The sequence below is a fragment of the Lactuca sativa genome, chromosome 6, assembly GCF_002870075.4.
Source record: "Lactuca sativa cultivar Salinas chromosome 6, Lsat_Salinas_v11, whole genome shotgun sequence".
NCBI lineage: Eukaryota > Viridiplantae > Streptophyta > Magnoliopsida > Asterales > Asteraceae > Lactuca > Lactuca sativa.
Window position 1 is genome coordinate 38807523 of NC_056628.2, and position 27295 is coordinate 38834817.

At 33.8% G+C, this 27295-nt stretch overlaps 3 protein-coding genes across 3 annotated transcripts; 1 reads left to right on the forward strand and 2 right to left on the reverse strand.

Moving 5' to 3' along the window:
• The first annotated feature begins 4676 nt into the window (after window positions 1-4676).
• On the forward strand, window positions 4677-7567 carry LOC111894073 (threonine dehydratase 1 biosynthetic, chloroplastic). Its single transcript, XM_023890146.3, has 9 exons — window positions 4677-5229; window positions 5385-5564; window positions 5653-5922; window positions 5991-6197; window positions 6284-6532; window positions 6607-6680; window positions 6754-6871; window positions 6970-7104; window positions 7221-7567. Exons 1-9 carry the CDS (start codon window positions 4801-4803, stop codon window positions 7359-7361), a joined length of 1803 nt encoding a protein of 600 aa, XP_023745914.1. The 5' UTR covers window positions 4677-4800; the 3' UTR covers window positions 7362-7567.
• Window positions 7568-8819: 1252 nt separating this feature from the next.
• On the reverse strand, window positions 8820-9431 carry LOC128126775 (uncharacterized). Its single transcript, XM_052764885.1, has one exon. The coding sequence runs from the start codon at window positions 9429-9431 to the stop codon at window positions 8820-8822; it is 612 nt and encodes a 203-aa protein (XP_052620845.1).
• An 11531-nt stretch (window positions 9432-20962) lies between these two features.
• Window positions 20963-27089, reverse strand: LOC111894088 (E3 ubiquitin-protein ligase UPL7). Its single transcript, XM_023890161.3, has 15 exons — window positions 26882-27089; window positions 26539-26661; window positions 26122-26362; window positions 25373-25974; window positions 24381-25253; window positions 23959-24299; window positions 23607-23885; window positions 23262-23514; window positions 22997-23167; window positions 22816-22908; window positions 22617-22724; window positions 21675-21791; window positions 21494-21583; window positions 21307-21419; window positions 20963-21214 (listed from the first exon to the last, which is right to left on the reverse strand). The coding sequence occupies exons 1-14, from the start codon at window positions 26903-26905 to the stop codon at window positions 21336-21338; spliced, it is 3399 nt and encodes a 1132-aa protein (XP_023745929.1). The 5' UTR covers window positions 26906-27089; the 3' UTR covers window positions 20963-21214; window positions 21307-21335.
• Between the last annotated feature and the right edge of the window lie 206 nt (window positions 27090-27295).

Consider the following 27295-nt stretch of genomic DNA (forward strand, 5'->3'; position numbering starts at 1 on the left):
AGGCCCCAACCCCAGAGATTTAGGGTTTCACCTCACAACGCCAACTCGGCGAGTCAGCTCTCTGACTCGTAGAGTCGATCATTAAACCCACGTGACCGAATCGGACTCTACTCGACGAGTTAGGCTCACAACTCGTCGAGTCACTCATGAAATCCCAATAATATATAATAATAAACAATAAAAGAAATACATGGGAGTCGGGATGTTACAATCGTACATGTGAATACATATATGCCTAATCATAAATGATTATACACATAGTTCAGTTCAGTTCAGAAACAGATTAAGCATATATGATTATGGTGGTTGGTGGCAGAGGCGGTGGTGGTACAGTTGACGGAGGTGGTAGTGGTAAGGTTGGTTGGTGGTAGAGGTGGTGGTGGTGGCGGTTGTTGTGTTGGGGGGGGGGGGGGGGGGGGGAATGAAAATGTGACATTACATAGTCATTTATGATTATAACTCTCTCGTCGTGCCAGTATGTTGGAGTGCTATAGTGAAAAATGAGAAATATGTGGCTAAGGTTAAATCTCAAGATCTCTATTTTTTGGGAATCTCAACGGAACACACACACACACACACACACACACACATATATATATATATATATATATATATAAAATGTAAGGCATCGTTTCTTATTACATAATGTTGGATACAACCCATCAGAAGCAACCCACCATTACCTGAGCTAAGAAGATCAATGGTACATACGAGTCGAGAAAATATTGGCCTGATACACAGACTGATTAGATCCCTTTAATGGGTCACTGTGACCATAGCAACAGTTAAGTTGTGGAGACTAAGTCACATTTCACTATATATTTGTTACATAGACCAATCAATTGGTCCATGATAGTTGGTGGGCAAGTTCCTATATCTTATTCGCCTTTAAATTAGTCATGGGCAAGTTTCTCATCAGAGTTTCTAGGTTTTTTTCCTTAAAACAATAACACTAGATATATCCATCATGTTTTGATTTTTTTTAAATGAGAAATTTAATCTACTCCTAAACTAAATCCACTTATGTTCCAGACGTGACTTGACCCCTCGACCTCAAAAAGATATGACAATACCTGATAACGTTGGGTTATAAAGCTTTTATTCATCATGTTTTGATGTATCAAAAAAGTTTAATCTTTATAATAAACACTTAATGTGAGATGATCAAAGTGTTTAAAGCGTTTCAATCCCTGATAAAACGCACAAGTAATCATACAAGAAAACCATAACGATATACTCAGAATTGGATTTGATAACGATATAAAAGATTTGAAACTTAAAAACTCGCAAATGCTAATAACTATCAAATTACCAGAACTTTTATAAAAAATCAAATACTAATAACTATCAAATTATTAAACTCTCCTCTTCACCAATCGGTCACAAGTCACAACTAATCACTCTAGTCATCCGCCAAAATTGCTGATCTCTGTGTATTCGTGCTCGTACGAGTGAATTTGCATCTCGATGAGTCACCTATTGTCGTATGGATTTCTTAAGGTGTAGTAAATTTATGGGACTCTCACTTTGTCACTCTTTCTTGCCTTGGTTCTTCCTCTACATTATTTACAATGGTGTGTGATATAAAGAATGGCTTATTTAACCACTTGAGTAGTGGCCTACCAGTGAAACACTATGGGGTGTGAATGTTTACACGAGAATTAATTGTGGTGTACGCAAACTAACTTGAAAACTCTCTTTCGAAAAATAGAAAACTGACTCGAACACCTTCGATGAAGAAGACTATTATATATATATATATATATATATATATATATATATATATATATATATATATATATATATCTTTACTATCTTATAAAAGAAATCTAAGTATTTCTAAAAATAGATTGATTATAATAATAATATTTTTTAAGACGTCCAAATGATGAAGCTGATAGTACAAGTAACCATTAATAAAATAGTATTAAATTTTAACCACGTTTTGAATTCAAATATTTCTCATCAAATCTCCTTATATTTCTCAACAATTTGATATGGTTCCCTAAAATCCCGGATTCATTTAAATTTTGAACCCTTTTAGATATCCTTAAATTTAGCATGTTGATTCAAATATCTCTCCCATCACATATACCTCTTTGTTCCCTCCCCTGCTATAAAGCCCACCGTCCAGAAACAGAAAATGACTTCATCTCTCGTATTCCACTATCCCCAACCACCGGTTCTATGACACCGCTTTCTGACGAATTTCCTTCCAAAAACGACTTCACCACAGGAACCCTAAATTACTTTTGGAAGCTCTCCCTCTTCTCATTCTCTATCTTTTTTCTCTCAACTGATATTTAGAGTTTTGATTTGTCATATGTGACGCCGTCCACCGCGGCCATGACATTTTTTGATCGTTTTTACACCGTCGCTTCCAGTTAAACCCAACCATTCCCAAATGTCGACCTGATCGATACACACTTTTTGTTGTTTTCATGGTTATGCCTTCAACCACCCAACACAATGGTTTCCAACATATTCAGGTATATTTCTAGACTATACATTTATGTACAATCTTTATTGCAATTTTGAAATATTTTAAATAGATACTTAGTTTTTGACCGACTTCGATTTTCTAAACATCGATGTTCAATTTTGTGGAAAGATCTATGTTTGATCTTTTTTATTTTCATGTTTATTGTATCATTTTCCGAATTAAGGATGTTATTACGAAGCTCAAAATCTAAAAGAAAAAATGAGCAATGGGTGACATTCATATTAGAAATAAGGGAGATAATCTTTGCCAAAAGGAAAGTGTTCATTAAAATAAATATATTTGACGTCTGCGGAAAGAAAGCTAATCATCTATTGAAACTAATCGACGATAGTGAAAAAAACTAGCCGTCATATCCAAATATATAGCATAAAAGTCCAAAGTTAGTAATAAAATCATAAAGAAGACAAACTTTAAGTTTTTTTTACATAATATTGTTTCTGCTAGGGACACAAAAGTATTAGTGAAGCCTAACGAAAATTTAAAAGGTGATGAAATTTATACATCAAATGTGGTGTATAAAGAAGTGTTGCATGATTAATAATATATAATCAGTCATGTGTTATTACAAATTTTCATATTTTTTGTATTCTTATAATTCTTTATTTTTGTTTGAATGGCTTAAACATTTCATATTTTATGTCGTCTTGACCAATTTGTTTTTATCGGTTATTTGATGTATCATGTAACAAATAACACCATAATTTGATTATTTTGTCTTCGACATGTACTTTCTTTTATAACATAACATTTTTGTATAAGAAACATATCACCGAAAGAATTTACACGCCCCGCCGCTTTGCGCGGGTACACTGCTAGTATATATATATATATATATATATATATATATATATATATATATATATATATATATATATATTTGTTATCTTTCTACTCTCTAGGTAATTATTTAGTAAGAATGATACAACAAACATTTTCGAGTTTATTTATTTCTTTTGTCTTATCCAATTATCACAAAAAGATAGAAGCTATTAAAGCTAGGATTCTATATGTTAAATATAATATTTTTATTTTATTTTTCTTTATTTCTTAGAACTCATATTCATAATATAATTTGTATGAAACCATTTGGATTGTGGTGACTTGGTGAGACATCTGGAAGATACGGTGGATAACCTATTGACTTATGTTCAAATCATGGCACCACTCAGCCCGTGTGGCCATGGAGGTTCGCCTGCAGTGACTCCAGGGCATGAGACAAAGCCTCATGTTTGCAGCGGGGATTAGTTGGTGCGCAAAAGTTGGCCCGAAAACCCTCGTTAGAGAAGTTCCATTTCAAAAAAAATATATATATTATTATTTTATTAATCTCTTTTAACATTAGTTTTTCTAGTTAAATTTAATTTGTTTTATACATTTTTATGAAGATTCATTTATAAATATGTGAATACATCTTTTATTTAATTATCTATTAAAATATATGAACATAAAAATAAATTTAAATTTCTAGATAAAGTATATTGGATTATTGGCGTGTTTGGTACAGAGCGTTTGAGAGCTTCTAGCTTCTAGCGTTTGACAAAACGCTCCGTTTTGAACAGAAAAACCTTATTTGACACTACAAGCTTCTAGCGTTTAGTTTAAACAAAACGCTCCAAATCAAAATATTACTTATGCTACAAGCTACAAGCTTCCAGCTACCCGCTCCAAGTTACCCTCTATCAGCTAATTTTGTTGAACATGCCCTCTATAATCATGTTTTGAAAATTTGATATCAATCTTTTAGTTTTAGTGTTCTTGTTTTCTGATTTTATAAAAATATATGTTATTTTTTAGACAAATAAGTTTTCAACCGTTAATTTAAACTTGAGTGCATATAGTTATTCAATACTTTTGTTTAATTTTTTAAAACTATAGTTAATATACAAAAGGAACAATGATAAGTAAGAGAACAAGAAGCTCAAAGTCACATTCTAAATTATTCTTTACTAATCATATAAAAATCTTGATTTTTAATATCATGATTAGAATGTGGGCCTCGTTTAGCCCATTAATTACTTAGGCTAGCCCACAGTTCATGACAAACTTTAAATTTAATAAGTTCGTGAAACATAAAGAAAACACCGGCGGCTAGTCGTCTTTCAACAGCCATCTCACGTGTCAACATCTTATTGGCTCCACCATCACCCACATGTCCCCTTTACAAAATCCAGGAACCCTCGGTGTCCATTCGGTGCGTCGAAAGTCGAAACCATCAGCTTTTTCTTCCCCCGCCTCCGACTTCGTCTCCACTGCCAACACCACCGCATTCCGCCACCGGAAACCTAACCAGAGCTCAAATGGAAGCCTTGTGTTTCACTCCTTACGTCAAAATCCCCACCAATGGCGTCATATTGCAAAATGTTAACACGACCAGGAGAAGGAGACCTTCCGTCTCCGCCACCATGTCCAAATCAAAGGCGGATATCGATTTGTTAACAAAGGAGGCGAGGTCAACGACTGCGGTGTTGCGGACCCGAGAACAACCACCGCCGTTGCTTCGAGTGTCTCCGTCTTCATTGCAGTACGAATCAGGCCTGTTGGGCGCTGTTCCGGACCATAAGGTGGAGGAAGGTAATGGTGCTTTGAGTGAAATGGAGTATTTGACGAATATTTTGTCTTCGAATCGAGTTTACGACGTTGCAATTGAATCTCCGTTATCGCTCGCCCCTAAGCTTTCAGAACGATTAGGTGTCAACATCTGGCTTAAACGAGAAGATCTTCAACCTGTAAGCACACATCTAAACACGATTTCGCACATATTTCAATTCAAATTAGTCAAAATAAACTTTCACAAACATTTCTTATTTATGCTATTCATCTGTTCATATTGAAAGTTTCTAGTTTAGCATACTGAATTGATGATTTGTGATTTATGCTTCAGGTTTTCTCATTCAAGCTTCGTGGAGCATATAACATGATGGCAAAACTCCCAAAAGAACAATTATCACAAGGAGTCATCTGTTCATCAGCAGGAAATCATGCTCAAGGAGTTGCATTAGCAGCGAAAACACTAGGCTGTGATGCAGTGATTGTAATGCCAGTAACCACACCTCGAATCAAGGTTCCATTTTCTTCTCTGTTTTCTTTCTTCATATTGTTTTCACCTTCTAATCCCCACTGATTCCACCATTGTCGAATGCTCCATTTAGTGGGAATCTGTCAAAAGATTAGGCGCAACAGTTGTTCTTGAAGGCGATTCATACGATGAAGCACAAGCATACGCGAAAAAAAGAGGCAAAAACGAAAAAAGAACCTTCATCCCCCCTTTTGACCATCCAGATATCATAATGGGCCAAGGAACTGTAGGAATGGAGATTGTGAGACAAATGCAAGGTCCAATTCACGCCATTTTTGTCCCTGTAGGTGGTGGCGGTTTAATTGCAGGTATAGCCGCGTATGTGAAAAGAGTTTCACCAGAGGTAAAACCAAAACCCTAAATCTCATACAAATGAAAAAAAATTCTCATTCTCTGAAATCTTTTTAATAGGTACGAATCATTGGTGTAGAGCCAGCTGATGCAAACGCAATGGCGTTATCATTACACCATGGTCAACGCATAATGCTTGACCAAGTTGGAGGTTTTGCAGATGGTGTTGCTGTTAAAGAAGTTGGTGTAGAAACTTTTCGTTTATGCAGAGAGTTAATAGATGGAGTTGTTCTTGTCACCCGTGATGCCATTTGTGCATCCATAAAAGTCAGTATCTTTGAATTTCATACCACAATTAGAAGTTTATGATCTTTTTAATGTTTTTTGAATTTTTTTAAAAATTTGTGATGTAGGATATGTTTGAGGAGAAAAGGAGTATTCTAGAACCAGCAGGGGCTCTTGCACTTGCTGGAGCTGAAGCCTATTGCAAATATTATAACCTTAAAGATATTAATGTTGTTGCAATAACAAGTGGGGCCAACATGAATTTTGATAGATTAAGGTTGGTGACAGAGCTTGCAAATGTTGGTAGGCAACGGGAGGCTGTTCTTGCAACTTTCCTTCCGGAAGAACCCGGAAGCTTCAAACAGTTTTGTGAACTGGTAATTAACTAATAACTAAATAACGAAATATTGTTTCTTTTTTTTTTTTATTAAAAAAAAATTTGTGGTGGCAGATAGGGTCGATGAATATTACTGAGTTCAAGTATCGATATGATGCTGGAGAGAAACAAGCTTTAGTTCTATACAGGTTAAAGATTTTTTTTTTTTTTTTAATTTGAGAAAAATTTAAATTTATATTTTGACATATGATTGTTATATAGTGTGGGGCTACATACAAAGTTTGAGCTTCAAGCAATGGTGGAGAGAATGGAATCATATGAATTAAAAACTATGGAATTTACAAATAATGACATGGTTAAGGATCATTTACGACATCTGGTAATACGTAATAATAGCAACATACTTTATTTTTTTTATCTGATTGTTTGAGTTTTATAAATAAATGAAAAAAAGACTAAAATACCCTTGGTTTCCAGATGGGAGGGAGAACTAATGTGGAAAATGAGCTACTATGTCGGTTTGTTTTTCCGGAGAGGCCAGGGGCATTGATGAAATTTTTGCATGGGTTTAGTCCGCGATGGAATATTAGCTTGTTTCATTACCGAGCACAGGTTTGATAAAATATCTTTTTATTCCGATTTTGCCCTTTTGAGTTTTGATGTTGGTGTGGTGAATGACTGAATGGTGATTCTAATGCTTTTTTTTTTTTTTTAATAAATGTGAAAAGGGAGAAATGGGGGCGAATGTTTTGGTTGGGATTCAGGTTTGTTCAAGTGAATTAAATGAGTTTCGGGGTGTTGCAAATGAGCTTGGATATGAGTATGAAATTGAAACAGATAATGAAGCATTCCAGCTTTTAATGCGTTGAAGGTTTGACCAAAAGTCAACTGTTTTTCAGTGGTAGGTTGGATACAATTAGACGATTTTACTAAAAACATTTTGTTGTTGTTTGTAGATATTTATGTGGTGTTTGTGTTAACTTTATGATGTTAATCGTCTTGTGTCTTTGAATAATGTATTAGTTTGAATAAGGTATTAGTGATATGGCTCAAGTATGAAATCATTTGATTTTTATTTGTAACGTGTTAGCTTTTTTTTTTTTTTTTTTTTTTTTCTTTTTGTAAATCGTAATCTCTATAAGTATATCGTTATTAGTGGAATTTCATTTAATATGTGTCGGCTTTGCATGTTGGAAAATATTTTATTTTTGGATTTGACAAGTTTTTTTGTAAGGTTGAATCATAATTGGTCGATTACAGAACTGAATTTGAAATAAACTAAAATTACGTATTATATATTTAACTAAGTCTACAAAGATATAAAGATATGTTTTTCACGAGGAAATGAAGGATATACGATTCATAATTGAAGGAAATAAAGTAGTTCGAGTTGATTAAGAACAAAAATGTTAGGTTGAGGTTGAAACAACAAGTATCATTATGTTATCTGTAACACCTATATTTTAAGATTAGAATTTTCGTCTTTTTAATGAAAGTATTTAGAAAAAAAAAGAACAAATAAACAGTTAATTAATTGAATGAATAATAATCTTAATTAAAAATTAAGAATAAAAAATTATGATTTTTATTAATTAATAATTAAGAGGTGCCTAATTTTAGAAATGGGAATAATCGGGATAAAAATGAAAAATAAAGAGCATTGGGTATGGGCAACAAGGTGCAACACTAAGTTGTGCCACCTCACATGTCACCTAAGCTAATGGTGTTATGACACCAAGTGGAGAAATGGGCAACAAGATGCAACACCAACTTTTTGAAAATAAATATTTTTATTTTTCTTTTTTTTATTATTTCATTTTTTTTTTACTTTTTTTTCCCATTTTATAATTTATTTTTTATTTATTTTGATTTTTTTTTAAATTGATACAAATATTTTTTTAAATATAAATAATAAATAAAACATAATGTTTAAAAATTATAAAAAACAATTAAAATTTTTTAAAGATTAAAATTAACATAAAGACTAAATTACACATAATATCCAAAAACAAAAAAAGAAATAACATCCAAATTCAAAAAAAAAAAAGACAACGCTATTCGTTATCGTTATTGTTAACATAGAATATATAATTCGTCAAATCCTTTCGAAGTTGTCTGTGTTTATTTGCATCCTGAATGTCAACAACGCGATGCAAATAATCTGCTGTTCCTGGTTGAAACTGAACGTGTCTGGGCTCTGTTGGGATATAGTGTGCAATATTTCTCCCTTTATCTTCTACTACCATGTTATGCATTATGATACATGCATACATGATATATCGTAAAGTTTCTAAGTCCAATGGTCGTGCTGCATGTTCGACTATATGTCACTTCGCCTTCAGCACTCCAAAAGCACGTTCCACATCCTTACGTGCTCCTTCTTGTCTTCTCTTAAAAAATTTGTCTCGTTCTTCTACCCAGTGGCGGAATGCCTTCACGAATGTGGAATACTGAGGATATATTTCATCTGTAAGGTAATACCCATATTTGTATTCGTTTCCATTTACCGTGAAAGGAGCATCCGGGGCTTTTCCATTCAAAAGATCGTCGAATATTGGCGACTGATCAAGAACGTTGACGTCGTTGTTGGTACTTGCAACCCCAAAAAATGCATGCCAAATCCATAAATCTTGAGAAGCGACAGCCTCTAACACCAACGAAGGTGATCCGTGATAACCACTTGCGTATTGCCCTTTCCATGCTACCGGACAATTTTTCCATTTCCAGTGTGTGCAATCAATGCTTCCTATCATTCCAGGAAACCCATGGCGTTCTTCATGCGCCGCATACAATTCTTGCAAATCATGCAACGAAGGTTTCCGTAAATACACGTCTCCAAAAGTTTCAACAACACCCCTTGACAATGTATACAAACTCTCTATTGCGGTTCTTTCGGACATTCTCATATAGTCGTCCATGGTGTCGGGTGACTCCCCCATAGTCATCAAACGAATGGCCGCAACACATTCTGCAACGTTGTAAACCCTCGTCTACCTCTAGCATCATATCTTAATTGAAAAAATTCGTACCTAAACATAAATAAACTACAGTTTAAAAATATATTGCATATGTTGTAAAATTAAAGAAACATGTAGCACATTTTTATTTATTTTGTATAAAAGTATAGTAAAGAAGCGATACCAGCTTTCCAAGGCGTTGGCGATTCGTAAGAACACATCCCTACTCAAACGAAATCTTCTTTTGAAGTCCTTCGCCCCGTATACACAATTATTCGCAAAGTAATCGCGATATAGATGTTCGTGTCCTTCCTCACGATTTCTGTTTAACATCGCACGTCTTGTTAGTAGCGGGGCTGGGTCTGGTTGTAGCAGGTCGGTAGTGTAATAATGATACATCATCCTAAAAAAAATATCGTCATCTGAATCATCGGACGAGTCGAAAGGATCCATATTTTTTTTGAAGATAATTGATAATATGTAGAGAGGAGAAGAGAAAATGTGTGAATTTTTTTATAAAATTGTAGGTATTTATAGGATATAAATGTTTTTTTAATAGTTAATTTTTTTTAATAACCGTTGCAATTTAAACGTTATTAAACGTTTTAAATTTGCTCGTTGCATCAAGTCGCTATGGCCACGAGATCCACTCTCGATGAGCAACAATGAGTAGGGGGCGGTGTTCCCCGTGTCATAACGCCGTTGAGGGGTGCCATCTCACCCCCGTTGCTTCTCGTTGGACCCGTACCGCGTCGTCTAAGCTTACTCCTTATTTAACTTGTTGAAAACCATCATAGGACCATGTTTGTTAATAACTAGATAGAGAATGACTTATAATGTAAATAAATAACTACTAGTCAAATTCCAAGTCTTTTGGTAGTCAAACAATGAAAGGTTAAGAAGGGTTAAAGGAACAAAGTCGAGATCTTTCACTTTTAATTTCCCCTTTACATTTTACTTGAAACGATTATATATATATATATATATATATATATATATATATATATATATATATATATATATATATATATATATATATATAGAGAGAGAGAGAGAGAGAGAGAGAGAGTTTTTGATGATGGAAGCATAATTAAAGCAAGTTTGAAGTGTAATTTGAAGATTAGTTGTTTAACTCAACATTGGAGGTTTTTAAGAGATAAATCTCAAGTTATACTCTCCATTTTATTAGCCTAGGGCTTAGGTTATTCTCAAATTCGAGATTCTAGGTTAAATTATGGATTGCTATGTGTTCCAAAGTTGCAAATATTATGTATGTTCTAATCTAGCAACAATGTTCTTCGTTATTGTTTGATTTGACGACATGAAGAATTTGGAGTTCATAAACCCTAGATATGGGAATAATTGGGATAAAATGAAAAATTAAGCTTAATCTAAAGAAGTGATAGCTTATCTGGTTAGTATTATGTCTTTGAATTCAAATTTAACTAGATTAATCATAACTCAAGTATAACAACCTTATTTGATCTTGATTGAAGTGTTAAATCAATGTTAGAGTCTCATGATTTAGAGTGAGGAATTTGAACCTAGATTTGCAATTGATTATGTTTAAGTAGTTTCAAATCCCATTATATATCAATGACCTAGTTTAAATTCATCATTTGAATATATAAAATGAAATCTAGATGCAAGGCTGATGGAAATGCCACTTGGAAGAAAGTATGAGCATTTTAATAAACAATGATTTTAATGATTTGAATCTCTCATATTAGCTTGGAAAATTATTGATCAATAACTGAAGTGAATGCTAAGTAGATGTTCAAACATGTTGTTAAGGTCTTAACATGAATGGAACTCATTAAGTAACAACCTAGATGAATCCATTAAATTAAATAAAGTTTATGACTTGATTTGAGAGTTTGATATCTTCATGTGTGCTTCGTCAAGCTCTTGAAGCATTAAGTAATCTTAAGCACTAGACTATGAAGGAAATAAGTTAGGTTAATATAATAATCAAAGATGATAGTCTTAATGTATTCATAAGGTTAATTAGAAAGGTTTGGAAGCAAACAACCCAAAGTACATTAACTTTAAGTATCAAAACTCACGTTTTTCACCTTGTAGGGCATTACAACCCATGACTGAGTGAATAGTCAAGGATTATCTTACACGGATTATGTAACTCTCTAACTCTAAAGAAAAATTAGACTTTTTCTTAGATGATCCATTGGAACTCAAACCATTTCCATAACTTCTCAAATGAATTATCTAGCTAGCTTATCTCGGGTAAAGGCTTTTACTAACTTGGAACCGATTCCCACATTTTTATCACTTGTCAAATGGCTTCGATTTTGTGGGCTTTCACATGAATATGGTATGATTTACTTGTGATTTTTGTAGATGTGGAAGACATGGTAACTTGGATTGATACATTCTAGTTATCGAATATAAAATGTATGGCGTTAGAAGCTATTATTATGACAATGTGGTTTTGGACTTGCACTCGTTCTTGTTAGAAATATGGTTTAGTGGCACTTGGAAATCTGAGAATCGTGATAATCACTTTCAAATCGAAGTATTTGGGTGGTACTTCCAAATCCTCAATTGGACAAGACTCAGATAAAATCATAGAGAAAAGAAAGAGAGATTGAGATGGTGTAATTTCGTGAGTACCAGAAAAGTGGCTAAAATTGGTTATAAACCTGCCTTATCCGAAAAACTGTCGTATAACAGTTTTTCTCAACAGTAAAAACTGTCATAAATCCGGGTTTTATATAAAGATTAATTCAAAGTCAAAACCGGGTCAAAAATTCAAAGCCAGGGGCTTTGCCCCTTGGACCCCGCCAGGGGCTGCCGCCCCTTGGACCCCGCTCCCAGGGGCGCTGCCCCCGGACCCCCGTTCGTTCAGGGGCTTCACCCCTAAATGACAGTATACTTTAATATTTGATCAAACTTAAACAAGTGTCAACTCCACACCTTCCTTACTTGTTTAATATTTATGAAGATCATTTTTAGTCAACAAAAGTAATCTCTATTACACTAAAATAACATTGATGATAACAAATCACCAACAGTTCTCTTGGTTTGTGTATAGGAATAAGAAGCTCAATTTTAGCTCTAGCTGGGTGTCGTGGTTACAAAGCCCTATTATGTCTAATCTTTTGTAACCTTTTTTTTTTCATTAGCTTTTGTTAATGTGTTAATATAATCTTTCAGTTGTTTAAAAAAAAAGTCATGTCATTTATGATTTTCATATGATTGAATTGTAATATTTGTTGTGCTTGATAAAATACAAACTTTGTCATAATATGTTTATCAACTTTATTCGTAGATGAAAACTCCATTACAGGTTGGTGATATACCTAGTTTTTTTTTTTTGAACTGGCAAATAAAATAAATAGATAAACAGACATCTAGCAAGTAACTAGAAGCTGCAGAGTGAGTACAAGTAGAAGAATTTAAATTGACAGATTACAAACATGAAAATGGATTACTACACCAATTATGCCACACCATATTAGAGTTTTCCTTCCTATTTTTCATCCACAAGAACAATGTGGACTGAATGATATCAGCACATTTAGCTGGGGGAGTCTTGGAATTATGAAACACTCTATCATTTCTTTGTTTCCAAATACCCCAAAGAACACCATAACAAATCCCCAAGAGCAACCTCCTTTTGCTTTGATTATTCGACCAATTGTTGGCAAAATCCAGCAACTCGACCACGGTTCTTATTGGGGGCATCATCACACCGCACCATTTAAAGATCCAACTCAGTACTTCAGTTGCATATTCACACCCAATCAATCATGATCCGAATCTTCCTCCCATTCATCACAAAGACTACATTTTATATCTCCCACTGATACCCCACGTTTTACTAGTGCTAACTTTGTTGGAATTTTTCCCATCCATGCCCTCCATATAAAGCAAACCACCTTTACTGGAATTTCACGAATCCATTCGAATTTCCTCCCAGAGATAGGTAAACTCCTATCCCACATTTTTCGTAGCGCATTGACAGCAAAGATGCCATCCGAAGTTAGCCTACATGTCCAAGATTCAACTGCAGAATTTGTTTGTTTACACAAGATGTCCTCAGATGCTATGTTCTTTTTTCTCAGCTCTTTACATACCCCGACAATATTTTTCCAAGTACCTGGTAGTCTATTATTAGCATAATAGTCATCTGGTTTTGAGTTCAAATTATGTATACCCTTAATAACCGCAGCCCAAATTGTTGATGCTCCAGTCCTCAATCTCCACCACCACTTAACCATTAAGGAGATATTCAAAGATTTGATCGTTCCCACGCCTAGACCCCCAACCTCTTTAGATGCAGTAACAATATCCCATGCGACCCAGTGGATCTTCCTTTTGTCTCCAGAATTTCCCCACAGAAACTGCCTTCTAATGCTTTCTAGTTTGTCAATCACCCCTTGAGGTGCAACAAATAAAGAAAGAAAATATGTGGGCAAATTCCCTAACACCGATTGCACCAAGGTCAGCCGGCCCCCGAATGAGAGAGTTTTGGACTTCCATTTCGATAGTTTCGCATGAAACTTATCAATAACGGGACTCCAATGTTTAATAAGGTTCATGTTTGCCCCTACTGGTACCCCCAAATAGTTGAAGGGTAGTTTTGCCGGTTCACACCCGAGAGGTCTTGCACGCCTTGTAACCTCATGCGTGCTTACACCGACTCCAAATACTCGTGATTTGTTGAAATTCACCTTTAAGCCCGATGCAACATGAAAGCAATGAAGAATTCTCGACAGATTTTTGATATTATCCTCCGACCACTCACCAAGAAATAACGCATCATCCGCGTATAGTAGATGAGATATGACCGGCCCTCCATTTGGAATTTTAATTCCATTAAAAACACCTCGTTCACAGGCTGCCCTCATAGATACCGATAGTCCCTCCATAGCAATGATGAAGAGAAATGGGGATAGCGGGTCTCCTTGTCGGACACCCTTTGTGATGGGGAATTCATCCGTCGGGCAACCATTGATGAGTATTGATGATTTTGCAGATTCCAGACACCCTTTAATCCATCCTCTCCATATGTCTCCAAAGCCCATTGATTTCATATTTGCATCCAAAAACCCCCAATTAATAGAATCAAATGCTTTGTTAAAGTCGGCCTTGAATAGCAACACCTTCTTCTTCGACGCCTTGGCCCACGAGCACACCTCATTGACAACAAGCGGACCATCAAGTATATTTCGCCCCTCCACATAAGCAGATTGTACCTCATCTATACAATTTCCCAGTACCTTCTTGAGCCTTCTTGCTAGAAGCTTGGAAATGATTTTATAGATGGAGCCTATGAGACTTATGGGTCGATAGTCACTGAGAAAGGACGGGTCCTTGATTTTAGGAACCAGGGATATAAAAGAGGAATTACACGATTGATCAATCTTCCCATGCCTCTCGAAATGTTTTACCACCGCAGCTATGTCACCTAACAGTACATCCCAATATTTTTTATAGAATTTGAACGAAAAGCCATCTGGTCCTGGGGCCTTCTCATTACCACAATCCCAGACCGCTTCTTTTATTTCTTGGAGGGTAAAAGGGGTTTCAAGCAGCTCATTGTCAGTCTGGAGGATCTGCTTGAAATGTCTGCTAACAAGTTTCGGTCTGGAAGGCCATCTCTCCTTAAATTTTTCAGCAAAAAAAGTGAAAGCCTCCATCTTGATCAGACTCGGATCAGTACACCAGTTCCCATTTATCATAATACCATCAATCCCATTTTTCCTGTTGTTGCTGTTCACATACCCATGAAAAAATCTGGTGTTCTCATCACCGTCAACAGCCCATTTGATTCGTGATTTCTGTTTGATGTCTAACGCCTTGAATTTCTCTATTTCCACCACCTTCTTAAAGCTATCTCTTCTTTTCTCAAGCTCCACTTCTGTAAGGTTTCTCTTTTCTGCCTCATGATCTAATCTTTCGACAACAAGTTTATGATTACGTAGCTCCACTTCCTCTTTTGGATGATCAGTAGCCCTCCATTCCTTAATACCCTTCTTGACATGTTTTAGCTTGGCAGCTAGGTATTGGTCTGGTGTACCAAAACCCACAAAGTTGTTCCAGCTGGTGATGAATGCCTTTTCAAATCCGTCTCTAAGCATCCAAGAACTGAACAATTTAAACGGGGGTCTGCCAAAATTTCGTCTACTGTTTGATAGAAGAATCGGGCAATGGTCCGATAGTTCTCTAGGTAATGTTGTGACTGTAACATTAGAGGCAATGTCAAGGAAACAGGGGCTGTGAAGGAAGCAGTCCAGCTTACTTAGCTTTGCATCGGCATCCCTGAAACAAGTAAAACGAAATCCTCCCATCTTTGGCTCCATTAATCCAGAGTCCCTGATGAACTCGTTGAAATCACGGGCAGTTCTTTGGCAAAAAACAGAGTTAAACCTCTCCTCAGGTCTACGAACAGCGTTAAAATCCCCCATGAGGATCCACACCCCATCCTTGGTTTCAATTATTTCTTGTACCTAGTGCTTACGAAAAAAAATAATAATAATAAATAACATGTCAATCATTCTAAAACGGAGTGTTAAAACATTTGTCCTATGTTAAAAAAAAAAAGTGTAATCATGAAGTTGTTAAGTGTTTAGTTTTAAATACCTGAAAGTCTATTCTTCTTGGTCATTTTAGTAAATAACTCACATTTAATGTTATTTTGGTAAATAACTCATACTTAAAATTAAGATTAACAAATTATCATTCAAAAAGAATTTAATATAATGATATTCAAAAACATTAAAACATACGGAAGTTAATTTTTCTAAACTCTAATAAATGTTTGCAAATAAGTTTCATTTCCAAACTATTAAGTCTAATACACAGCCCAAAAAATAAAATATGGAACGACTTAAATAAATAAGAGATCTATCGTAATCATCTACCCATAACTTTAGCAATAAGCCAGGAAAATCAGGAAAAAGTTGTCAAGATATCATATAAAAATTTGAAAACAATAAAGAAACGATGCATGTTGGGCATGATTAATGCCTCTCTTAACTAAACAACAAACATAAAAAATACAACCTTGTCCTTAACGACTGAATAAAAAGGCCAAAATATCAATTATTAAGTTTGAACAAACATACTTATACTTAATTACTTATATATTTGACTAGCAAGTAGCAATATATCATTTAATACAATACTATACCGTGTCAACATATTAAAGTTGAAATTACTCATTACTCACGAGCCAACCCAATAACATCACATATTAGTTTCAACTTAAACCCTCACTTTGAATGTTTCTATACAATAATTTGACAAACATACTTAAGCTTTTTATTTGATTTTAAACTTTTTTATTTATTTATTTATGTTGTTTATGTTTTAGAGATCCATGGGACCAAAAGACTTGAAATAGAACCCTACCACAACTGTCCTATAACATTCACATTTTTTTTTTAGATTAAAACTATGCCACAATGGCACCTCATTATTTAATCCCACATACAACCATTATCTTGTTCTTTTCATTCCTTCGACATATAACCATTATATTTTTCGTTTTAGTATGTTGGCCTTCTTTGGGGAATAATCAAATATATAACGTCATCGTTTTGCACATAGCTTGTAATTTCACAGATGTCATCTGCAAAATTGATGTTTATTTTGATGATTTAATTAATTTTTTACTATGTTGTGAAAGGTGATTTATACAATTAGACATTTTTTTTTTCTTTTTAGTATACCTATGAAATTAGTATATAAGAAATCTGTAAGAATTGAAGCAATGTTATGAAATTATTGTTCAAAAGGAAATTAATAAAATAATATTTGAAAACATTAATTATAGAAACAGGTAGAAGTTAGTTCTTCAAAATTTTAATAAATGATTTCAAAATCAGTTATATATCATTATGATATTATATTATAAATAATTTGATTAGATTAATAGGTGTGAACAAGTAGTTAAGGAGTGTTATCACATCCAAAAAAAGACGTCCCTAATATGTCATGTCAAAATGGTATTATAACACGAAATTGAAGAAATTGACAACTTGTTATAACATTTTTAACTTTCTATGTATCATTTTTTTTTTTACTTTCTTTTCGTAAAAAAAGCATTACACACCAAAAAAAAAAAAACAATTGTCCTAAAAACTAAAACAGGATCAACTAGTCATCCACATATTGTCTTTCGATTTTTCTCATTCATCTTTCAGAGCACTAGCGCTTCCCGCGGTACCATATTTGTTTCTTGTTTCGCTAGTATGGAGAATTGCTAAATCTTTCGCAATTTGATATTTCTCCGCTTGTTTAGGAAGAAACTTCAAGTGCTCACGTTGCACATCAACATTTTGTTGGGCGATCGGATTGTGTTGGTCGAATTTTGCTTTCATTTCCGCCAACTCTTGTGCCCTTCTATCAATTTCGTTCACGCGACGTAGGACACGTTTCGCTTTGTCGTGTCCGATCGGTAGACGTGGGAGGGGGGGGGTCTCTTCGATGTCTTCGGGGATATCATCCGTGTCGGCGTTGAGGTCGATGTTCGTTCGTGCATCGGAAACATCAAATGAACTAGAATTATGAGACATCTTTGATTGTGCCTTCCCCGATATTAGCGTCTTTCCATTTTGGATCTAGTCTAACAATCTCCCATATTTTTTCAAACTTGAAAGCGCACCATTTCCACTTGATATTGTTCCCTTGCGGCTTTGTAAACATCAAAATCATTTCGCACCAATTTGCCTTTGCAATTCCAATCTCATGAAAATCCCGTTAAACTTGGTGCACCGATGACTGCTCGGAGTCCACTTGCTACTAAGCATATCGATATTGCGATATGGTTGTTTCTTCATAAGCGTGTGAAATTTGTCGAGCATGACTTCCTAAAACCCAACTCTTTGCATATCATTTCCTACGGTTGGATTCTTTGAAGTCTCGCACCACGACACCGCCAAAGCATACTCCTCCTCCGGTGTCCACCATAGTAGAGGATCTTCTTCCGTATCTGCAACTACATTCCCTTTCCTTTTCCCTTTTCCTTTCCGACTGCCTCCCGCTTGTCTTTCAGGAACAATTTCTGGTGGTAGTTGTGTGGGTGGTGATTTTGTTGCATGGAAGTGAAAGCACTAAAAGGGTTATGTTGAAGATTTGGGTTTTGCTGCATGTAAGGGGATGTAGGAAACTACATTGGGAGTGAGTTTGAGTTGAGCATGTTTATATAACTTCTGTATTGTGTGAAATCATCGGGATGGATGTGTTTGTGTATAAAGGCGGCGTGTTCGACTTTCGCTCCATATTTGGTTGAAAGGAAAAGTGGTTTTTTTTTTTTTTTTTTTTTTTTTTTTTTTTAAATTGAAAATAGAATGAAGATGAGAAAAGATTGTGTGGTTAAAAATATGTTTGTATGTGTATTTATATGTAAAATAAAAAAAGTTATTTATTATTTATTTTTTTACATATTAACCGTTCGCCAACGGTCAAAAAATGGACTATTGACATGTTAGAAAAATGGATGTGAGCATTGTCTTCACCATTTACTCTTAAGGTTCATAAGTTTCTTTTCCAAACTATTAAATCTAATATATAGAAAAAATATAAACAAATTACATAAGAGATTAAATGTGGTAAATATGAGAAATTAAATATCTTTCTATTTTTTTTTATTCCTACTATTCTCCTGTCTATTTTAGATGGAGACAAGTGTCTTTAAATTTGATTGGAATGTTAAATTTATACACTTATCATCATTTTAAATATATAGGAAGAAAAATAAAAACAAAATGTAGAATGATTTAATTTCTCACTAAATATATAAACAAACCCACATATATAAACAAACCCACCTTATCACCTACGAATATTTATAGTATTTGATATGTAGGGATCTGTTAAGCAGAGATCAAAGTCAGGTAACGTTTTATATGTATGGATAGTATGCAGAGAAATACAGTTTATAATATTATTATTATTACATTTTATCTCGTTTTATTTATTTATTTAAATAAAATTTAAATTTGAGTTATAAACATATAGGTCAATACATATCGATGGAAAGCAAACGGACAACAAGCTGCGTCGTTAGCCTTTTATTGAATGTCTTTTACGAAAACAGTCTCTATCTAACCATCTTATCTCTTCTAACCCCATTTGTATGATACTAGACCACTGTTGTTGTTGACTTGTTGGTTAAATCAATTAAATAAAAAGAAGATAGTATCCTAATCGCCTACCCTTAACTTTTATAACAAGTCAGCAAAATCAAGAAAGAACTTTGGTGAAGATATCATATAAATATGTGAAAACAATAAAGAATATGCATGTTGAGCACTACTTAAATAAACAAGCGTAAAAAAAAATAGACAGCCTTGTCCATTGAAAAAAAAAATGCCAAAACGGTATTATTAAGCTTGAAAAAACATACTTAATTACTTAATATATTTGATTAGCGATCATATCATTTTTAATACAATATTATTCCGTGTCAACGTATTAAAGTTGAAAATTAACAAAGTTTCATGTAACAACTACCAAGGAATTGGCATCACTAATGAAACAATCTAATAACATTAAATATTAGTTTTATGTTCAACCCTCAAACTTTGAATTTATTATAAAGTACCAAGTGTCACAATAAATTTGACACTTTCTATTTAAGATTGTTTTATAATAAATGCAAACATTTTTGTAAATATTACTAAAATATAATATTATCTCCCATTGACAATCACAAATTTGTTTCAAAAATAAAAAAAAAAAAATGGAACCGAATCAGAACTGGAACCAAGGTATTCAGTTCGATTTTCGGTTCTCAATTTCTCACTATATCGGTTTCCTGTTTTTTGGTTCTCGGTTTGCTTCCAAACCGATGTTCATCCCAAATTATTAGTAACACCAATGTTGAGGAAAATTTGCATTTTGCCAACAAGTTATCAAAATTTTCTAGAATGGTAATAAAAACATCTTTCATATACCAAGGTCCTGAAACAATTTCTTTTTTTTTTTTTTAATTATGACCGACTATCTTAAATTTAGACTGATTTAACATAAATAAGGTTTTTTTTTTTTTACAAATCAAACCTAATATCAATATCCAACATTTTTCTTGGAGATAGAAACAAAAAATGAGATTAAAGTTGTCAATATAGGACATCAACATTAAATATAATTTAAAAAAAAGTTCAATAGTTGTTTGACAGTTGCTTATTGAATCAATTGTTTTAAATTGTTTTTGATAGTTGTTGATTGAATCAATTTTGTTTGATAGTTGCTAAGTGAATCAAACTCAGTCTCTTAGGCATATCAATATCAAAGTCAATAGGACATCTAGTCCCATACTCAAACTGCATTGAACATCTTCCACTACATTTTTTTTAATGGACCTCTAGTACTTTTCAAAGTGAATCTATTGATTACAATTTATTAAATAATATATATTCCACTGAAAACTTGGAAATAATCCATGGAGAGAACCAATCTATGTAGTGTCATTAAACAACACGACGAATTTAGAAGTAAATAAATGGTTAAATTCAATACCATTTCGTTTAAGTTTGATCAAATAACAAAAATTGTGGATTATCTAAATCTCATTGACACTCATAAATTCCAATTACACCAAAAATGACGTTGACATGTGACACTAAAATCCCCTAGGCACTCGTATAAAATCACCAATCATACTACAAAATACAATTTTAATTCATATACATCATACACAAACCTTTAACATGTTGGATAAACTTTACATCAATAATTTATAAGTGAATCACATACATCATCCCCTTGACTTACTATCCATCAAGTAATCCTATCTAGAAATTTAAAAATAAAAAATAAAGAAACATGTTATAAATCATATTCATGAAATATGCAAAAAAAAAAAAAAATGTATATAGAGGCTTACCTAAGTAATGCACACACTGTTTAAGTGATTTATGAAAGTTCAAATCCTGCATTGGAATTAATGGCATATAGTAGCTTTGTTCTTAATGTGCTTGATCTTTTGTAAGTTGGAAGCTGCATATTATTAAATTAAATTAAAAATATTATCATCACCTTAATAAAATAAAAATATTTTATTTTTAAAATACCTTGAGAGTATTATAGCATGTTGAAGCTGATGGAAGACGATCAACATCTTGTCCTCCAAATGATGCCCAAAGTGGTAAATCACATGCAACCTATATTAATTAAAATCTTTCTCTTATTAAAAATAAAAGTTCATATTCATAATTAATTAATAAAAGATTATAATTTTATTAAAAAATATACCTTGTGGATTGTAAAACTTGGCTGCAAGTGTTTAAACCCAAGCAATGGAGCCCGAGAACAACTTGTCACAAATTTCATTAACAGACACCTTTCTTTTGGCTCAAATTCTCTTATTACCTGACTCAAGTAAAAATGTCATTAATAACACAAAAAATAACAATGCAATTTACTTTTTTACCCCTAGTAGCAATGTACTTACATTTCTTTACCAATAATAAAAACTAGTGGTGATTTGAATGAATAAAATTATATAAAATGTTGGTATGTAAGATTACTTGTGTAATTTGAAAGAGAGATGACATACTTCTAAAAACAAATAATAAGTAATTATAAAAATCACAGGGACCCAAACTGTAATTAAGTGTTTTTGTAAAAAAAAAAAATACCAAAACCTGGACCTAGAGTGCAGAACATTGCAAACTATAGAGACTAAAAGTGTAAGTCGCTCATTTCTTGCAAATTAAAACTACACGGACCAAAAGTGTAATTTCGGAAAATTAAAATTACAGGGACTGGACATGTAATTCATGCAATCCAAAAACTTCAGGGACCGAAAATGTAATTCCGGATAATTAAAACTACAGGGACCAAAAGTGTCTGTTGCTTATTTCCTTCTTGCAAATTAAAAAGAACACGTACCAAAAGTGTAACTTCGTAAATTTAAAACTACAGGGCCAAATATGTAATTTATGCAAATTAAAAACTACACGAATCAAAAGTTGGAATTTTGGAAAATTAAAACTACAGGGACCATAAATGTAATTCATGAAAACTAAAAACTACAGGGACCAAAAATGTAATTCCGGAAAATTAAAACTATAGGAACCAAAAGTGTGTTGCTTACTTGCTTATTTCCTTCTTGCAAATTAAAAAGTGAAAGGAACAAAAGTGTAATTCCAGAAATTTAAAACTACAGGGACCAGAAATGTAATTTACGCATACCTCCCAAAAGAGCTTAACTGTCCGACTTCCTTCAGTGTAACCACCAGTGTACCGTGTGTTATTCCTCAAATCATCAACATCAATGTCATGGTTCCCACCAGAAAGAAGCTTTTTTTTTTTTTTTTAAATATTAAAAACTTTAGTTGATTTAATTAAAAAAAAAAATTAAGACAAATCAATTTAAGCAAATACTTAATACCTGATTAAATTCACTGGCATTAAACAATTTCAACCAAGATGGGGATATAAGATCTGTCAATCCTCTATAAAACGCATTTGAAAGTGGCAATACCTGTAAAATAATCAGCAGCATCAAATATCTTATAGTGAAATTTGTTTTTTTTTTTTTTTGGAATGAAAGGGTAAAAAGGTCATTTTACCTGTCGGTTAAGTTTATAATCTGCCATAGCATATATATACTGCAACTTATTATCATTTGTGACAATGACGTCTTTACCCCCGGCTTTCAGCTCTACAACATGTCGTTTTCCAGGTAACTCTTCAGTAACTGTAAAATCTAGACACAGATCCTTCACATCACCATCATAATGCTGCAATAATATATCAAGAAGAAAACAAGAACGAATTATAATAAGTTATTTACGATTTTACCCTTCCCCGGATTTTTTAAAATAGATGCTTTACCTTGACATACATAAGATTCTTGTAAAGTTCAGGATCCAAAGCTGACAGCTCATCAATAAAGCTGTAACGACCTAAAAGCTTTTGAACAAAAACATGGGAGAAAGAATAATCCAGTAATATTCCTTCATAAAGTGCTTTTCCAACAACTCTTCCAACAAATTCAATCATTTGTATGCCATTATCCATGGATCTTGCAACCGAATTTGGAATCAGAAGTCTGTCTGAAGTTGATGTCTGGCTGAATAATCCATAACTTTAACAAAAAAAAAAAAAATAATGATTTAATAAAGTTTGTTAAGGTTTATAAAAAAAAAAAAAAAAAAAATTCCATGTCAGCAAACTAACTCAGGAGCAAAAGCAGCTTTTGCTATGTCTGTTAGAAACTCTTTTGATAAACCACCATAATCTAATCCAGCTTCAGGTAGACCACATTCACTAACAAATGACACGTGTATGCTTGACTTTAATCTTGACCCAAGACAATTCAATTGTTGGAATCCATCTTCAACGATATGACTACGCCTGATTACTACCTCAACAGCTTGTGGGCCAGGTCCTATGATTTCACCAGCCATTCTTCTAGAAACTTTATCCATTCCAATCAGTTCTCTAAACATCTCAACTCTAATATCCAAACAATCAAACATTGTTAATCATATTCATATGATCATATCAACTTCAAATTACTCGATTTTACCTTTCTTCAAATGGAAAAACATGTGGGGTTGTGGTGATAACAGAGTGCATACTTGAAATGGGGAATGAATCATCAGATGATCTTAGATTGGTTGATAGAAGAACTTCATGAGTTCTTGCAGCAACTGCAATTGGTGGACGATTTTTTTTAGCTGGAGAAAGCCAAAGTTCATGGGGACAAAACTCGTGTCTACAATCTCTTTCATATAACAAATGTAGACATCGAACAGAAGCATCCATTAATGGACGATTATTCCATGTAATGTTGTAAGACAAAGTGTTATACACTAATGTATTCAGCATTGATGCGATTCTTCTCTGTTGCTCTAGTGTAAATGGAACCTACACAAACACCAAATTCATAAATACAAAGTAACATAAGAGAAGGGTATATTAGTAATTTAGTATTAGGATTAGGATTACCTGTTTTTCATAGAATTCTATGTCATCAAGAACAAGCAAAAGGTGTGCATAAACAGCAGAGAAAAGATGGAGTAAATGAGAAGAATCAGTTGTTAAGCCTTCAGGACCTTTTCTAAAAGGCTCAATATCCCATACATCAGAAGAGTCATCAATTTGAGTGATAATGTTGTTAACAGACTCTGTGTTGTCTATATCTCCTTGGGATTTTCCAGTGATTTTGTTTAACACATTGGCCCATTTAGTGCTTCCATTTTTGGATAATCCCTTTTTCTTTTTCTTGGAGATTCTATTTCTATCCCTTGAGTCTTCAGTAATGTTGAAGTTAGCATCAGGGGTGGATTTTGATTTAGGGAAGAAGGAGTTTTCGAGTGATTCCCAGAGATTTGAAAGAAATCCAGGGGTGAATGAGAGCATATTGAGAATAGGCATTGATCCAACAACTGGATCGAGGATTGTGAATATTCTTAGCATACAGGAATAATAATATGCAACATCTGTCAATTCATATGAATCATTTTCCAAAGTCAATAACTTCATTAAATGCCATTGTTGACAAACGGGGTTGAGTAGATCTTTGTATGACATGTTGGATTGAAGTGACTGATTCTGATTCTGATTCTGATTCTGATTCCATTCGACTCCCTCGAACCAAGTTAATAAATTTTCAGCAAGAATGATGACAACATGAAGGTAAGATGAAAAGTCTAGATCTTGAGTGAATCTTCCAGAATCTTTGGAGTTGTTGTCTACACCTGTTGCAAGAGAAATAAAGTTTGCAAGTGTCCAACCAACAGGAGGCAACACGTTCGGAGTTGAACTCTGTTCCAAATTATTCAACTTTGAAATCTCATCAAAAACTCTCTCTTTTGATATCTGCCATCACCTGCCAAAGGTTGATCAGCTTCTCTCATGCTTTATGTATTAAATAAATGAATGCAGTATTATTGATGAAGAAAAAGTTGTGCTAAAGTATGTAAGTTTACAAGGATTACCAATATTTGCATGAAGCAAGGTGACAAGATGGATTTATGCTTTATAGCAGATAAGAGTACAGCTGGCAGACGTTGTGTAAACCAAGGAATTGTGAACAGAAGCACACAATATTGCTCAACAGCAAACTGCAAATCTTGGAGACCATTTTCTTTCATATTCATGTTGCCACTATTGAAGGGTCTCAGTGCTAAAGTGATTGCACTTGCAGTAATCAAGAATCTGTCATCTGTATGTGTATGTGTATGTGTGTGTCCAGCAGTTGAAGAAAGAGGAACTTCCAATCTACTAATGTATCTTCTGATGGAAATGTAAAGCCGACTTTTCTCACTGCACATGTATGATACTAGATCTTTCACTGATGTATGTGCTTCTTGAAGAGTGACATCATCAAGAGTTTTCCATCCTTTCAGATCAGTCAAGCTAACAACAAACCGCATTGCCATAGATGTAAGAGCAATGTATTGGTGTCCCCCTTGATATGAGTAATCACATTCTGAAAGAATGAGTAGACATAAGGAAATCAACTTCTTTGCTTGATATGTCCATGTTCTTCTCTCTTCAATGCTAGATGTGGCAAGGGAGCAGAAGTTTCTCTGTGGATCTTTAAAACGAAAGCTTGAATTAAGGATTTGTGAATCAGTTCAAAAGTATTTAAAATCATAGAAATGATAAAAAGTGGTAGACACAAAAAGTGTGCTATAATGCGTTTAAGAATCTGATGTTTAAGTAGAGAAAAAGCATAGCATACCACTGGAATTTATGCTCTCCAAAAGAATTTTGAAGCAGATCTGCATACATTCTACATCTCTATCTTCAAACTTTTGACGTCCAGTTGCTAAAGTTGTAATGAAGAAAAGAAAAGGTTTCAATAGGTTGTTGGAAATCCAAGCTCTGCTCATAGGAACTGGATGACTATTAAGCATCTCCTGCCACTCTTCTCGAAGATTTGCAGCTGCCATCTTTGTTGAAGCATAGCGTCTCCAAACCCTCTACACAATATTTGACAAGTCATTCACTTTACCAATTGTTTAGTTCTTGGGTATAATGGAGAAGCCATCAGATTCTTCTCGAAAGTAAAAAATTCAATTAATTTCAATCAGTAAAGTAACAAGTTCAATCCTCAAAGACAGCATGTAGCTCTTATTTTGGAAGGAAGTATAAAAACCTGAATAAAAAGTGAAGCTGCGGAAGCTCGACGCATGTAATTGCGAAATTCCCTCTCTTGCGTAACCTTTTCAAGTAAGGCGTCCCTAGTGATCTCTTTCGCACTCGAACCACGCAGCGACACCTAAATCCAACCCAAACAGCGTTCAGAAAGTAATTCTAAGATGTTCAATCCACTCAACCACCAACTAATTCATCAATTAAGCCAAATTATGATACAAAATCACACAGGAAATTCTTATATTGATTTTAAATTGAAATAAATACATGGTAACATCGCCCTAGGTATTAAATTATCATGAATTGTGGTCAAACAAATTCGGGAATTGCACATATCAGAAAACCTGCTGTTTACGAAGTCCGTCCATGGGGATACAGAGCGGAAGATCGAGTGAATTAGAAGTCGAATCAACAACGTAAGTGTGACCAAACTAGCGTCGTCGACTCCAATGATCGATCATGGAATGAGTACAACTGCTTTTTTTGCGTAACAGCACAGGTAGATCGCTGTATGTTTGGCAACTCAGTTGGGGGCAAATCTATATTTATCTCATTATAAACTCGAGGCATTATAAATATAGGCATCCAAATAAGAACAAAACAATTTAAATGTTTTTTTTTAATGGCTACATTATTTATATAAATATAATAATAATTTTGAGCTGTCAAAATTAGCAAAAATCATGATTTTAAGTTTTTAGTATAATATTTTTGTTTTTAACATGTAAAATTTTGTTATAAATAACTATTTTTTTATC